This window comes from Tetrao urogallus (assembly GCF_951394365.1).
Source record: "Tetrao urogallus genome assembly, chromosome: 5".
In the NCBI taxonomy this organism is placed as follows: domain Eukaryota; kingdom Metazoa; phylum Chordata; class Aves; order Galliformes; family Phasianidae; genus Tetrao; species Tetrao urogallus.
In genome coordinates, this window is record NC_136818.1 from 51335755 (window position 1) to 51353209 (window position 17455).

The window sequence follows — 17455 nt, forward strand, 5'->3', positions numbered from 1 at the left end:
CATACCATTCAATATTCCCAATATTAAATGTAACATCTATAACCGTACAATTTTTTTATTATTTTTTTTTAAATGGAGACTGTTCAGACAGTTAGCTGTAGCTCATTTAAATGTGGGGCGTTGTTCTGGGTTATTTGCATATGGAAACACATGTCAGAATACATTCACAAACTCACAAACGTAACAACTACTTCACATCAACAGCTCTATATAACGAAGATATTCTCAGGAAGGAACAAAAATTAATTTAATTCAACCTGCAGGAGATAACAAGATGTGTATAATTTAATCGCATGGCTTACACACAACAGTAAAGTTTCCCATTGATATTAAATATGGACTTTTAGACTTGGTAGCATTATTTTCAAATGAGTGACCTACACATACAGAAAATAGTGTTACTAAAGTATCGCTTATTCCACTGACGCTTCTAAATGTTTCCTTCCTAATTCATAGGTTGCTTCTGAACAGATTAGATGGAAATATCCTTCCTGCCCTTCCAAACACTGGCTACAAACACACAATCACAGAGCTTTGTCAAAGTCATTGTCTGCTCTAATGAGGAATGCTGTTCAGTTTCTTTGTCTAGAATAGAATTAAAAAATGAAAGTATTGGAGACCAGCGAGTTAAACAACCCAAACTATATGTCAGGTACATTAGTGTTACCGTTACATATACCAGTCTTCCCTGTGATAGTGTACACAGTGTAGTACAAGTCTTTGACTAGCTGTTTATTTTAGTTTCAAATTGATGGTAGTGCCTTCCTGTATTTTCCACGTCCATCCCTATTCACTCATTTCTATGCAATTTCTTAACTTGACAGTTGCTTAGAAAATCTACTGCACACTACATTTCAGAACACCTCAACTTTCTTATCCAAGGTTTGGTTTTACATTCAAAATATAAAGACTTTTTAATTGAAGAAGGAAGAGGCTGATCAGTTACTCACAGTCTCTCCAGGGACCTCAGTCCAAAGAAAGAGCCATTCTTCAACCATAAGATCTTGTTGTTACTCAGAATCCTAGAAGAATTCAGGAAAGAATTTGGTTAATAGAACACGATAATTCTACTGATTAAAAACATGCAATTACAGTAAATGACTGCTCTGTAAAATACTAATCACAAAATTCTCTGCTTCATTTGCATTTTCCCAGCATAGCAGTTCATAAAGATTACGATTTTCTGAAGAAGCTAGTTTCTTCTTTATTTAATAATAAATGCACTCTCAAGAATGTCAACAAATGAACTTTGGTTGCAACTTGAAAAGTATGACATTGGTAAGTGCCCCCACTTCACTCGCAGATTGAAAGTTACCATTGGTAAACATATTTGTTGCATTTCCCAGCCAGGAAAAGGCTGATCAAGCAAGAGATGTGTTAAGAACTGTTCTACAGTTACTGGAAGACTGTCTAATCACTTTTCAGTGGCTGCTACAGCAGGGATGTACAAAGACTGACTCTACCCTTTGTACAGTAGAAATTTAGTAATTCAGCTTCATCTGTCCCATTCACAACCATGAAGCACACACGCAAACTCTGTGCATGCAAGCAATTGAAAAATACATCAGCTCTTCTTGTTCCTACTGTCAATTTCATAAGAGGTCCTAATTCGGTGTTTTTCATCGCTACATTTCAGAAGCAGTACAATATGAACACGCAACTCGTTCTGACGATTAAATTTATTTAATACCTATTAAAATTTACTTAATACCTATTAAAATTTTACAATTCACAAAAGAAAAATTAACTGATTTCAAAATTCAATAAATCATTTTTTTTTCTACAGATCTAAGGATTGTAAAATGTGCAGGAAAAAAAAATTCTGCTAACAAATCTTTTTCCAAATGCTTAAAAAATGGGTTCTCCTACATAACATTTACATTTTTGTAGTGCACAGAAGATGACTTCAAAGTAAGAGACATTGCTTGTGATAAAGCTAGTAACAAAATTTCAAAAGACATCTTTTGCTCTTAGCTAGCAAACTTGATTCATTAAGTCTCAACTTTTTATTTTTGTGATGTTTTAAAATAATCTGTTGCACAAGACTATCTTAATTTGTCTGGCTCTTAGTATTTCCTATTACATATAAACAACAAGTACTTTACACAGCACATACACCTTAGAACAACTTTCAAGTCCATATGCAAGAGACAACACCACTGATAATCAGACAATATAATTACTGTTATTGGACACTTAAAATGCTGGCAAGAATTAGACATGTACAAATAACCTGATGCAATTTGATGACCCACTATCAGAAGACATGAATAGCAGAGCAACTCAGTTCTGAGCTAGGAACTGATCTGGTACTACACCAAGGTGTCATGAATATGCCCGGGCAGCATTACTTCTTAACCAGAGCAGGTCACTATAAAACACTCGTGGCACTAGTTGAAATCAGACAAACACTTAAACCCAAGTATTTTAAAGCACACAGAATCCTATTTCTATCACCAAAAAATACAGCTCCACTATACATAAGCATTATTCTGTCATCAACTAGGAAACTGTATTTCACAAGATTTGCCTCTTACTTCTCAGATAAAAAAGATTGTATGTATTTCTCTAACAGCTCCTTACTACAATCTTAGCAATACATTTCAGCAATGACAAGACCACAAGGCAGCAAGCTGTTCAATTTGCATTATCTGTCAGTTTGTGGTTTTGTTGTTTTTTGTTTTTAAACTTTATAGGTACTTACACTGTGACTGACTAAACTGAAGAATCGCTTTTAAATTATGAACATGTAAAAAGAAAAACATAAATACATAATTCTTTCTATTATTATATTCTGTTCGTATATTCTGAGGCTGCACTGCACTGGGATCATTCAGGAAAAAAAAGCAAAGTCTGAAAATAAAAATTGGCTGGGCTTAGAAAGACTAACATCTTAAATTCCATTTCATATTGGGTCATTTGGTTATACGCTATGTTACAGAGAGACCATCTCTAAGGTCTATTACAGTGACATTAGGTATAAATATTATATTTGGACTCTTCTGGATAGTCTGATTTGCAAAGATACACGTACTTCAGAACTTTCATCTGGCTTAGATACAACTATTTCTGTCTTTGAATAACGTTCATGGTGCCAATTTGTTTTTCCAGACTTTTGTTCATCAAGCCTAGAAAAAGAAGGCAGTCTGAACATTCCTGGCAAGTCCATAAAAGTCCCACAAGTCTCCTACTCCACCTCTGGGTCTCCTCTATGTGCATGGACAGAAGGTGGTATCTTTTACATAAATAAACTCAAAATAACAAAATAAAACAAAGAAATGAAAGGGAACTATCTAACTAATAATAAATTACAAGTTTTATGTGAACACTCAGATCATAAACATGGCAATATTGCAAAACATGAGCCATGCTGCCATCTCACTGAATCATTATTTCATTTTTCTGAAGGAGAAATTAAGTCTTTAGAAATACAACAGACACTAAAAAATTAAAAAATATCACAGAGCATACCTACATTGATTTGTGTTTCTGAAGTAACTCTTTCAAATCTTTACACCAGACTTTCACAGAGACTTTCACACAGAGATCAGGTTTCAAAACTAAGGTTTCCTTCAGGGCCTTCTCTTTACATTGCCAACTAAAATGCAGGTTCTATAAACATGGTAGTATGGATGCTATAGTTAAAATAAAATTGTTTTTCTGTTCAGAACATGAAAGAATCATGGCTTTATAGAAACCCAACATTCCAATAAGGTCTGTGGGAAAAAAGTATATTTTAATTGTTAGGGAAGAATTATAAATTATCTACATTTCATTGAGCTTGTCGGTCCGTTAAACAGGAAGGATCCACCTGCTTTTAATTAGCTTCAGTCATGCCCAAGAGCTTGCAACAGGCTGCTATCAGAATGGATTTGGTTTGCACCAATGGAGCTGGTCTGTAATTACGAAAACCTGTGTCACTAGCAAATGTAAATCACATTATTTTTGTACAGTAATTAATCGCTTATTAAAGTTTTAGTGGAACTCATGAAACTGTTCCCTTCCAAGGACAATTGGTGTGAGTAGAAGCTAGAAAGGAGAAAAATTACACTGTTCAGAATGCAAAAACAGAAACAAGGCTTAACTACAGGTGATGAAAAGAAACCCTCTCAAGGAATCAATGCCTAGTAAAATTATAGCTCTGACTCTTGATGCTGAAGTTACACTGAATAATTTTGTATATTACTTCTTCAAGAGTGACTGAATATACACAAAAAATAAGAATTATAACTTACGTTAGTTATCACTTTTCCTTTAAATAGAGTCACCTGCTTACAAAATATGTCATCAGAGATCAACAAAAATTCAAGGAAAAAGAACATCCTTTTTACATACTAACAAGAAACACAAAGGTTTATTAGATAAACACATGGGAAAAGGTGCTATTGATATGTTCGATTTTGGATCACTTCCAGATGTAAAAGTACTTTTAACCACATCAGAAAATGAATCACTTAGTAAATGATTAAATATAATTTTCATTTTTTTTAGAACAAATCACTGCTGTGCAAACACTGTTATGGAGTATTTCTCACATCTTATTTATTCACAGCATTTTCACTTGTCTTATTTTTTCTCTTATGCCATTTAATCACAATGATTAAATAAATATTGCAGCAAGGCAGCTGGTTTAAATAATTATCAGTTTCTAGCCATGTGTTAAGAATCTCACATTATAAATATTTTATTCTGAGAAACACTAAGAAAATGAGCACTCTTTATTTCAGTGAAGCTATTTTCCTAAACCAAATTCCATTCAATGCTTTACTTTTCTTTTAAAAATAAAATAAGTAAATCATTTCCTAGAGAAGCCTTCTGTGAAGGTATTTATTTTAGAGTTCAGTTTTCAAATTGAACTCTAGTACTCAACATATGTCATGATCCAAACCCAAAGTAACCAGAAGATAAAATGCAAACCAAACATATCAGATGATGGTACTCTCAGTTCTACTCCTCATGGGATCCATCTAACTAAAACAGCACCACTAACCTGACCAGACACTTACTGAATTTCATTAAGCATTTTGCATCTTATGGCTCCTTCTCACAAGACATTCCAGGGGATCGTTTGCCTCAGGGGTGGTGTTCAGAAGACAGTAACTCTACACCAGGTTTGTCTTTCCACACAGGCTCTGAAGGGGTATCCTTCAAATTCTCTCGTGTGACCTGTAGCTACATCCTAGAGCACATTACCTACATATCATGCAAATCCACTTCTGGGCTGCAGCACAGGCTATGTGCTCTTTCATCCATACATTCAAACAAATCATCCAGCCTCAATTTTACACAGCAGTATTATTTATCTGGGAGGTACAAGAATCAGTGGTGAAAGCAATTCAAAAGCGCAAAAGATCTGCTATGAGATGATTAGCCAACTGGTGCCCCCTATCTCCTTAGGCCAGATCATAGCCCTCTTAGCAGCATGGTCATTCAGTTTTTCCTTTTTACCCATATAAAGGTTGAAGGTTCACGTTTACATGGAAACCTTTTTTCCCCTCTTCTCTGGAGGAAGTGAGTGTGGTGGGAAAAAAACCATACAAACAGTTGATATTCAAGGCCTGTATGTTTAATGAATCACAATCCATTCCACTGAATATCCTTCCTGGTCCCTCCTGGTTAGAATTAATTGAACGCAAATCTTAACACAGTTATTTTAAATGGCTTCCATGAGTTTTGCCTTAGTGAAAGGCTGAAAAAAAGTCTGCAGAAATATGTAATCCTGTGCAACAAAGTCCTCCTATTCAGGTATAAAACACATCCAGAAAAACTAACAAAAAAACTAACAAAACTAACAGCATTTCAAAATGCACCGAATAAAAAACTCTCAATCATAATGCAAACAAACTTCACCTACAACCCCTCAAGCAGAGGAAAAGAATCCTTATGCTATGCCCTTGAAGTCAATGGACTTGGGTTCATTCATCATAATAAACAAATTCCACAGCTGAGGCCTCTACAGCAAGACGATGCCGCATCCCACTCAGTAAAACCTACAGTGTGAGCTCATGCTGCAGCAAATCCCATGGAAAAACCCCATTTCAGATAAACAGGCCCAAGAAAGACAAAACATTTAGATGGACCATCCTGTTCCCAAATGCATACTGAACATAGAAGGAAGAGTGACTCATTGTTGAAAATATGCATTTCCTCTGATAATATTCACAGGAAAAAATACATTTATTTACTTTTCCTAAGTGAAGACTAAGAAAATGTCAAATTGCATTGGATTTTCTACTGAGCAGCCTAGGAAATAGTTCAGACCAGACCTAACCCAAATCTGTATCTAGCTGATAGATGAGCTGAACAACCAACATCTAGAAAATGAACTTCTCTGAGCTCCTTCACTCACAGCATGCTCCAAGACCAGTTGAAGGTACACAGAAGTACTGCAGATAAGAGCAACCACTCTTGCCAGTGCTGTACACTTCCTTTTAATTCCTGTTGCTTTTTTCCCCAGTTTATAGATTAAGAAGGTGTGCTAGATGGATATCCAAGATAATTTGACAAAAGAGAGAAAGCTCAGTCCATGAAGACAGTAGGTCTGGGACCTTTGTGTGGAAGCCGTTTGAAGAAATTCGTTTTCAAGTTCTGCAGTTTCTCTTATTGGTACCTATAATGTGATGGGAAGTGCAGCAGTAATGGTGGGGTGGCAAAGTCTGTGGCTGCAGCAAATGAGAACAAGCCCAAATGCAGCAGCTGTGGGCAGAGAAACAAAGGAAGAAAATCTGCATACCTTTGGAAGACCTCATATAGGCAGAGATCTCCAGCAAGATAACTTCCTCCACTGCCGACTCTAAAATGAAGTCTAGGAAGGGGTGAATCCTGGCGCCACTCCTTCCAGTCACTCAGATTCGTTACATGCACCCGAGCTCCTCTGGGTTGGCCCTGCCTTCCCATCAGGTGCTCAATCACTGCTTCAGGCCGTGACTTAGCATTTCTGCTACACTTATACACTAACTTCAATTCAAGCAGAACAGAATGACTTTTATTTAAAAAACAAAAACAAAAAACAGAAACAGCAACCAAAAAAGCCCCATATGTGCTAATAATAATTAGTCATTTTACATGGCACCCTGATAACAATAGACATGTAACACTATAAGCTGCTTCTTCTCTTAGACATTATGTGGTCAGATACAAAAGGTATGGGAGCAGACATCCCATAAACACCTAGGCACAGTAGTGCGAAATAGATGTGAAAATATTACTTCATTTCTTCATGGTGTCAAAATAAAAATGGAATTATTTATACTGAAATACCACAGTGTAAAATAAAAAATAATTTTTTAAACTTTTAACTTTGAAGTTTAAAAACCTCCTTGTTAAACCAAAACATGCATAATTCATTGAGATATGCACCATAAATATATATATATTAAAAAAAAAAATATATATATATATATATATATATATATATATATATATATATATGGAGGAGCTTTCAACAGAAAAATACCAGTAGTAATTGTAGCTACTACCTGAAGAACAATACTGACAGCTCACCAAACGAACAGGGTGTGTCAGACAAATACATATTTTGGTAAACAAACAGAAAGTAGGAAAAACTTGTAAAGATGAGAAAAATGTTATCAATTTATATGACCATCTGCATGCTTAGAACTTAAGACAGTCATAGTGCCTCCTATTGAGTCTGAGTTTGAGAATATCCAAATTTTTTAAAAAAGCATCAAGAGAAGTTATCAGAATAGTACAGATGCACATAATATCTCAAGCAACATCCCTCTTAAGCAAGATAATTACGATCTGCAGTAAGACCTGGCCACCTAGCTCCCCAAATTCCAATTGGTTTTATTCTAGCACTAGAAAAAAAAACAGAAAATAATCAAAATTTCCTTTAAGTGTAGATAAGTAGTATTACAAGTGGTAAAAAAAAGTGAACAGCTATAGCCAAACAACTCGAATGTACTAATTGTGCTTCCAATTAGAACAGTATCGATTGAAAGATATTTCCTGATCCTCATACTATTTGATAGCAAAAAAGTGATAAAATTAGAAGCAACGAGAAATTTTCTTCTAGATAATTATTCATTTGAGTGAAAATTCTTCCAAATGTGCAAAAAATTCTAATTATCTGCCATACATTTGATAGAATGTAGTAAGAGAAACTAGAGCTCTCCTAATATGTGGCTCTTTATCTGACCACTCATATTATGGAAATGCAATACTGCTTTAGTTGAAAAGCACTGCTCAACTGCCTCACTTTCAGTAAATTAAAATATAAGGTGAAACTCTTATTTTTGTTTGAAGAGTGAAGAAACTGATGGCTTTTCACCAATAGTCCTCCTGCGTTATACAAGAGACTGCCAGGTCACATTCAAAATAACCAAGCCAAAGAGTTCTTGCATAAATCATAGCAACAACTGATTTAGTTGACTAAAAATCATACTCAGAAGCATTTTTGTGTAAGCAACATCACAAACCAAACAGTGAAACAAAATATCACCATCCATAGCAGGATACATAAGTCACGCTCTCTCTAATACTGGTTCAGTGGTATTAATGTATTAAGAAAAAGGAAGCAAGAAGGCCATTCTCAAAGAGAAATCTTAATATGATTTTGTAACAGTGGGGGAGGTAAAGAACTCCCAGCTTTCGAAACAAGCTCTCTCCACTACAGTGTGATATTCATTAACTGAATGGGAAAAGAAACAGCAGGAATCAAAGCATTACTAATAGGACTCTAAGTACTGCAAGAAATAAATGCAGTTGTCTATTTTATTACTTCTGTCAAGCACTGGCAAATTTCCGAACTAGATGATCCTCTTTTAAGTAAAGCACATTTTTCATACAAACTAAGATGTAAAGGTCACATCCACAACTCAGTGGAGACTTCAAGTATCATACAGCAATTATATGGCTCAAGTTCAATCAGTTGTATTCAAGAAATTCAACACCTAGAAAACATTTAATTAGGGGATAACTGTAGAGATACAAACAGTACACATAATAAAAATATGCGGTCCTACTTCACTGAAATCATAGACTATTGAAGTACTGACGATATAAAAGCATGATGAACCATTACTATTTTCCTACATGTATACGGATTTATAGCATCATTAAACTGTCTAGATAAATCTCACTTTAAGATGTTTTTAACTGGAGCGCAGGTAACATTATCTTTTGATAAGACAGCATTCCCATTACATCTTTTGAAAACTGAATTTTCAGACTGTGCCACTACACCTACCTCATGCATGATCTGTAGTTGAGATACTGAAGTATGTGTTTAACTTTCAATTGTGAGTCCTAATGAGTTTAGCAGAATTACTCACATTAATTAAAGATACGTGCATTAGTTTTTTGAAGATTCTATTGTCAACTTTTTTTTTTTTTCAAGAAAGAGAGGAATTATTTAAAATAATCTTTCTACAATGAGGAGGAAATTCTTTTCTCCATTTCTGAAAGCATTTGCAGGCATGACAGTGTGGGTCTGCATGCCTTGTTGCTCCTGGTTTTACCTTTGGCTCACCGCACAGACTCTACTGAATAGATATACACATGCACATATTTAAAATGCAGTTTAATAGGAAAAGTAAGACTGATACAGAATAAACAAAAATAAGTTTTTCACTGAGCTGGTGTAATATAAAAATTAATTTAATCTAGTCATCATTTCTAGGAAAAATTAGAGGATAATTAGCTTTCTGTTGAGATCAAGTTGCATTATGGTGGGAAGACTTCCTTATCTTTTACCCAGTCGTACTTTCAATACAATTCACCAGTAGTGATTGCACAAACACCAGGAGGAGCAAGTGAGTGACCAATGCATGAGAAAAGGTTGCAGATTTGTGTATTTCAGTGTGCCCAGCATCAATGAGACAGCCAAGAGCTAGAGAAGCACACCTTTATCCTGTACAATAGGAATTTTCACTCATTTCAGTGGGACCAAGGAGTTCATTTAGGATCCCTTTTTCAAAATGAAGTGAAGGCTACCACAAGTAATTTGCCACAGTGATTCATTGTAAGAAACATACAGCTTAGTCAAATAACTATCAGCATTGAAACCTTTGCCACTTTGAAAAAGGATTTAGAATTCCTGAGTCATCGTTCCTTGTTTAATACACTTTTTATATTACCTTCTATTTATTTCTCGTAAGATCTTTTTAGATCTCGTAACATCTATTTAGATCTCGTAAGATCACAAGATCAGCTTCTTTTTCACATCATTACTCTTATTCAGCCCATCACCTTTCTTTTAAAATCTGAAACACCTGTTCTGCTTTTCCCAGTTTTGCCATTTTTGTATTTCTAAAACAGCATTCTGAAGAGTTTCCATATTATTTCTGAAAAACACGATCAGGATGGTTTTCAAAAAATGCACGTCTCAGTTACTCCAACAGATAAACAGTAAAAGTGCTGAATATAAAGCCAGAAAAGCAGTTAAAGTTTCTCGCTGTAGTAATTTGTTTTGATTTCCTCCCAGACAGGTTTGCTTTTATGATGGTTATATCCTAACTCATAGGTTCTGCTGAGACTGTAGTTGTATTTTGCAAAAGGTATCCACAGTAGTACTTTCTTAAATGATGATATATGTGAACTGATAATTCAATAAAATACAAAACTTACTCTATATCCTTTGGGATATAGAATATCTCAAAACTGAAAACCTGAAAAGAAATTCATCTAACAACAGAAAATAATTCCTAGATGAATTTTAAGAGAAACTCTTCTCTCAGAAGGAGACATTTTAAAGAGCAAGGCTGTTAAATCTGAATTGTTTGCTCTATTTTGCCTCAGCCATTAGAACTACACATCAGAACACTTCTCTAGCACTGTTTGGTTTCAAAGCGGACAGAGGAGCAGAGATTTAAGTGCAAACAGGGAATAAGAAAGAAGTTTTTTCTTAAGTCCTGCAGACAACGATCAGTATATGTTCAGCCATATTGGAATCCTGAAATTTGAAACAGGTGGTGATTATTCATATTTAATTCAGAGAACGAACTATCTCTGCATAATGCACACAGGCTATCATATCAGTTTACAGTTCTTTCGTGATGGTTTGAAAATACTTTTAAAAACTTAGATTCAGAACAGCATCCAATTGAGGCAGAAAATGCAAGACATCTAATTATGGCTAATTTACTACCTCCAAAACATCTAGACAGAAAGGGACACCAGAACCACTCAGGGAGCGAAGGGGGGAAATCAGGCTGTTTGGTAACATGCTTGCTTTGGTTTAGACCTTTTCCAGAGATAGAGGAGAGAACATGCCCAGCCATCCAGCTTGCTCACAGTATTCCTATGATGGCACCCTACCACTATGGCTTCAGACATCACAGTGAAAAGAACTGCGATCTTCAGCACCCATTTCAGAAATAATGAGCCCCAGAGAACATATATTTAAAACTGCCTTACTTTTAATCCATATCAAATTTCTCTTGTTTTCAGCACTAACTTAAAGAGATTACTTTAGAAAAACCTACGTATGCTAAAAGTATGCTGAAAAACTGTATACTGAGTATACACCCAATAAGAAGCAAGCATTTTATGTTATCTTCTAGAAATAATCAGGCTTTCATGTTTTAATTTCTGTTTGAATATATATTATGGTGTGCCAAATCAGTACACTGAATTAACAGGTAGAAGATTCAGTTTACTTTGATAAAAGTACTGCTTTTGAGCCTAAACACTGTTGTTTCTTACCCTGCAAATGGATTTTGCATTGGGGAAGGGCAGTATGGTTACCTTAGGAAAACAGCCTAAAAGCTAAGATTCCCCTAAGCAGTTTGGGAAGGCAGTTCTCACACGATGTAACAAACAGGAGCAATCATCTCCAAGTGCACCTCTCAGCTTCTAAGCTAAAGTGGCCAAAGACAGTTTTACTTAGGGTTTCTCTTTCTTTAATCTTAGCCTCAAATGCTATCTATCAGCTCAGGTACTTTAAATTATCTTCCCATCTTCCCAAGGCTGTGTTGTTCAATATTTGATGTTCTTTCCATTTTAGTTATATCTGCAATCTTTGAAATAAAGCTTTCAACACAACTGTTCAAAACATTGGTATAAATAATAAAAGCAAACAAACAAAAACCTACCTAAACTTTGACCCAACTTCCACCAAAGTAACATTCTCCTATTTTGCTTTGCTTCTTTCACATTAGTTAGTGTTTAGTTCATTCAACCACCTTTTCTGATACTTGATTGCAAGCATTCAGCATTAATTTACAGGGTGCATTTCTGCCAAATCACTCCTAAGACATTTACTTCTACAGTATTTGATCACATCACTTTTATAGTAATAAACTCTGGCAGCAATATCCACAAGGAATTCCAAAACCTTTGTAGGGAATCATGTCCTGAAGCTATCACAGCTATGTTAAGTGAAGCTCGGTTATTCCTAATGGCTTCCCTTTTCATTTCTTTTAGTGGTTTTCAAAGTTTTCTTAAAAAATGATGACAGAGTAATTTATTCATTTTTCAGAAATATCTTCAGATCTCTGAATAAATAATAAGAGCAATAACATCATTCAGGGATGCCTGAAATGACATGAAGGAAGGCTGCTTAAGTGAGACATTTTCATAAAAACAGAGAATGTCTGCAGGAAAAACAGAAGAAATAAATGCAGAAAATAAAACAAAATGAGCAGGGAGGAGATACTCATACCTATGAGTACCAATGAAGAAAAACAACCAAAATAAACCAATGTAAAGGTTGTCTGGTCTGGTACATATACTGGTTTATCACCTACTTATTAAACTGCTCCAGAAGTAGGGGGAAAAAAAAAACAACAAAAAAACCCACGAAACACAAAACACCAAAACACTTAGAAAATTAGCATGACCTGCTTCAAGTTAAGTAGAATGACCAAAAAAAAAAAAAAAAAAAAAAAATTAAAAAAAAAAATTGAAAAAGAGCAGCAGGTCCTTAAATAATGCCTCAGGCATTCATTTCACTCACAAGATATGTTAAGAGTAATGCATTATTTGGTGTACTAGAAAGTATGGAGGATGTATAACCTTCTGTCAGGCTCAAGTTCTTAGAGAATATCAAAAAAAGCACTGACATAGATTGAGAGATTATCTTAAATTAGTTTAAATAAGTGCCACAAAACAGTTAAAACGTATCAGCAGACTTCATCTAAAGAGCTGAGTGAATGCTGTGTACTGAAGATTAAGTAAAAGCAGATTTTCCTTTACAAAGGTAAACGCTTTCAAAATTGTAACAGAAAGCTTAATATATAGAATTTAATGCCAGTAGTATTTAAGCTTCTACAATGTTTCATTTTAATCTCAGTAAAACAAACAAACAAACAAACAAAAACCCTGATACAAACTAAAAACTTTCTTATTCCAAGTCCTTCAGAGTTTTGCAGTGATCATGAAGTAATTAGAGCCAGGTACATGGAGCAGCTCCTTTGCACAATCTATTCCAACAGAAACCAATTATATTCAGCACAGAACATGAAAAAAAAAAAAAAACCAGAACAGCTCAGTATCTTAATTATAAGTGATTCTGGTCTAAGCAATATTAATATTTATGCAAAAAATAAAAGATTGCATTAAAGCATTTCACAGAAATATAATGACACTCTCCCATATGACTGATAGACCTGAAACTGTGCTTAAGGCATTCAAGTAAGTTGCCTGCCCATGGCAGTATTATTTCCCCTTTTGTGCTCAAATTTTCTTCTCATTTTTAAAAATGTTTCTGTATATATGAAATGCATCTTATTTCAAGATGACAGGTCTGGAAATGAAGTTTTTGAGGGATTTGACTTTTTAATCTCCATCTAAGAATCCTGGTTGTCACTTTTAACTTTCTTTAAATCAAAAATTTTCCAACTATTGTGAATGTAAAAGTAAAGGCTTAAAATGCTGCCCTAAGTGCACCTTACAGGTTCAAAAAATGGCTAGTTAAGTAAAGGAATACATAGAATAAAGGGGTTTGGGTTTTGCTTCAAAATTTTTTGTTTCCAAACTCTGACTCTTGGCTTCCAAGCACATGAATTTTCCCTCCTCCAAACAATAACATAAGCAAATACTGAAACAGATCTTGGAACTCTGAAATAGCAAGGGAGCTACATCCTTCTCTGTGCAGGAAGCAGCAGTTACCTCTGTAGTCCCCTCCATTTGTGTTCTCTGGAACAAAAGCCTTCCCTCTCACCAAAAGCCTTCAAATCACCAATTCTTTGCGAAGGGAAGGAAGTCTGGGCTGTGAGAGCACACAAGCAGCAGACGGATAGGGTACAGTCCGATCAATATGGGAATGAAAAACTGTCGGGGAGCTGCTATGACTGAGAACACCTCAACAAGACTTTCACACTCACTCAAAGCTTTCCCCAGCTAGCAAGTCAGAACTAGTGTAAGGATTTGGGGATCTCATCAAGCAGCACCATTTTGAGTGTCCATGGTTCCTGGAGGGCCCTTCTCTCAGCAGAGTACTTGAATTATTAGATCTGAAGTATTCACAGACAGTGAATCTTACCTAAAAGCTATAGAATTGCTGCCGAATAATAAAGTACTCGGTAAAGCATGGACTTTAAATTCCTTTACTAAATAAATGGCAAATAGATTTCCTGATGCTATTATTACAGTTGAAACCTCTTATCTGCAAAGAATGCATGTGTAAATTTAACTCCATTTCAGCAATACATTGCTGGAGGCGCACAACTCAGAAACATTCCTCTGTCAGACCAGTCACTCCAAGAAAGGTAATGTTTACTTTTCAGACACTATTATGTAGGTGTTCAGATATTATTTGGGAATTCAGTAGAGTCAAAACTGTTGGAGTTTTAAATTGCTTTTCATCTTTCTTACATCTACAGCAACAAACAAGGTAACAGCCACCTATTGTGATACACATGCATCTGAAGACAGTTATCATGCGATGCACAGGAGAATATTTTTGTGTATGCATTTCATATAATCAGAGCCAAAAGAAAGCTTCAGTAAAGCAAAAGCCATTACCTTGTGTTCTCTATTATGTGTGCTAGAGGATATATAAACATATCATCCCTTACACTGGAAGATATTTTACTTGGCCAGAGGTAATCTCTTAGCCTTCTTTAAGGAAACAGATTTCCAGATATTTAAAATGGCAGAGTGTCTTTTGAATGATGTTGAATCTCAAAGGTTATTTTCTACTGTCAAGATTTTTCTAGCCAGTTTTAGTGGAATGGAATTAATATTACTTTTATTTTGTAATAATCTACTTGGATAAGAATACAGGGCATGAATAAACACAGAATTTCAAACTGCCTTCATTTCTGGTGCAAAATAATACAGGTATTCAGAACAGTTAAAAAGCAAGTAAAAGAATAATGGAGAAAAAAATGTTTAAACGTTTAGATAGGTTTTATGATCAAAACCAAAATCCAGAACACTGTCATAAATCAAAAAAAAAGATGAGCTTCAACAGGACCAAACCAATGAAAGCTATATTGCACATTATTCCATAAAGTACATCTGACTGCTTTGCCCTTACAATTACAGTCATTTATGTAAGTATTATTATTTCACAGACAGTGAATCAAAGTACCAGAAAGAGAATTATTCATGTGGCTTTGGACTTGTGGCTGAGTTGCAACAAAATTAAATTTCCGGTGTTTGCAGCTCTAAGCAAGTGACTCTCCTTTCCCACTTCACTGATTTCAACCTGAGCTCCAGGTTGAATAAGAACTATGTAGCTGAGAATTACAAGAGCAAAAGTTGTAAGCAGGAATTAGCAGAGATGTACAAGCCAGCCTAGAGAAGCTTAAGACAAGTCCAGCTGTACCTGTTTAGGCAAAGCTAATCTCACCTCTAAGATTCAGCTTCTCATTAAATCACTACGTACGAAAACCAAAACATATCCATATACTCATTTCACAGGTTCCATTAAACCAGTTATGTTGCATTACAGCCCCAGCTAATCATTCTGGGAAAGCTTTCATGGTGCTGAGTGCTTTAGTGTGAAACACAACTGGAATGTTATCTCAGCGATGACATCTCTGAAGAGAAACGCAGTGAAAACAGCTGTTCCTTCCAGGGAGAGCTGATGACCCAGTGCTGGATGGGAGATGACTGTGCTGAACAGCATCCTCGGGGGACAGGAAATCTCAGAGCAAAGATCAATTTCATTCCGTCTATAAATTACCATCTGACACAAAACTTAACTACCTTTGTAAGAGATGAAACTACAGATTTTCTCAGGTAATAAATCACATTATTCTCATAATACACCATGACAAAAATTGGGAGCATCATTTCAGCAAGCATCAGCAATCCTGGAGAGAGTAACAGCCATTTCCATTTTCAGCAGCACTCAGATACCTACAGGCCACATCAGTGTAACAATTTTTAAAGTCACTAAGTACAGCTATCTTCACAGATACCACGCCAGATCATATTTCTGTTGATGTCAGAGAACAAGTGTTTTGCAGGCCTCTTTAGAAACCCAGTATCTGTTGAATGCTGCCAAACCCTCAGGAGTATGCAGTTGAGCTTTAAAGGGATATTTGCTAGTTGTAACTGTATGGCTTGACAGAAATTCACTGAAAGCTCAACGTGACTTCAGCAGACCAAGAATACAGCACAGAGCACTGACTTTGCAAAGTGAAGCTGTAAAGCTTAAAATCTCTCACTTAGCAGATGCTGTGTACTAAAAGACCTAAAAACTATTGCAACAAAATCTGATTGCTGATCCACATGGTTCAACATAAACTTAAAGACAGCAGCAAACAAATCCTGCCAGAGACCATAGCTAAAGAACTCCATCAAGGCATCAGTGCTCACTGTGTTGTCAGCTCCTCTCCCGTCATAGGAAATAAATAAAAAAGACTGCTGGACTTGGTGGCTTTTTTTACAGAATTTTCAAGTACTTTGGTTTGAAAGGAAGATTTTCACTGTCAACATTTTTTTTTTTTAACAGATAATCTCTATTTGAAAGGCGCAAAGTGGAAAATGTACAGCCATTCTGAAGATTAAGACAAGTGACCCCAGATAATGATGAGTGCTTTAATTCAACTCCACAACTCATTATAGTAGTTTCATTTGAAACTGGACCAGAAGGGTTAAAACAGTTGTATCTTGCTGAAATTCTAACCCTGTCTCTTACGTAGATGCTTGGCTACCAAAAGCAGTGAAAAACTGTAGTGGCATTCATTGACCTCTCATCTACACATAATACTGTCTGACAGAAAAACTGTTGCTCAATCTGTCAGTTCTGAATTGCCACCCCACTCTCACTCTGATCAACTAAATCATTTGTGAGACTTAAAACAAAAAGCCTCTCTGTAACTACCTTGGCAATAAGTCTCAAGAAAACATTCCATGTTGGATAAGGTTTTGAGCTTGTAACAGCCTTTTACAACTGTGATAAATTACCATTACTATAGTTTGCATGACCACAAATTTATCTTAAATGCAGATGAAATCACATTTACAGTTATGACTTGTACTCTAAAATAAGATGGTCACTCTTGTAAACCTTTCAAAGACTGTTTTCTGAAGATAA

The 17455-nt window shown here is 35.5% G+C and overlaps 1 protein-coding gene across 1 annotated transcript in view; it reads right to left on the minus strand.

The window, feature by feature from the left end:
- Nucleotides 1–17455, minus strand: part of LOC306946366 (adhesion G protein-coupled receptor A3-like) — a gene marked incomplete at both ends in the record, with an annotated part of 255599 nt that overhangs the window by 210742 nt on the left and 27402 nt on the right. Inside the window, one exon of the mRNA XM_079535384.1 lies at nucleotides 951–1022. Within this exon, the coding sequence (XP_079391510.1) occupies nucleotides 951–1022 (72 nt within the window). The remainder of the gene's footprint in view (nucleotides 1–950; nucleotides 1023–17455) is intronic.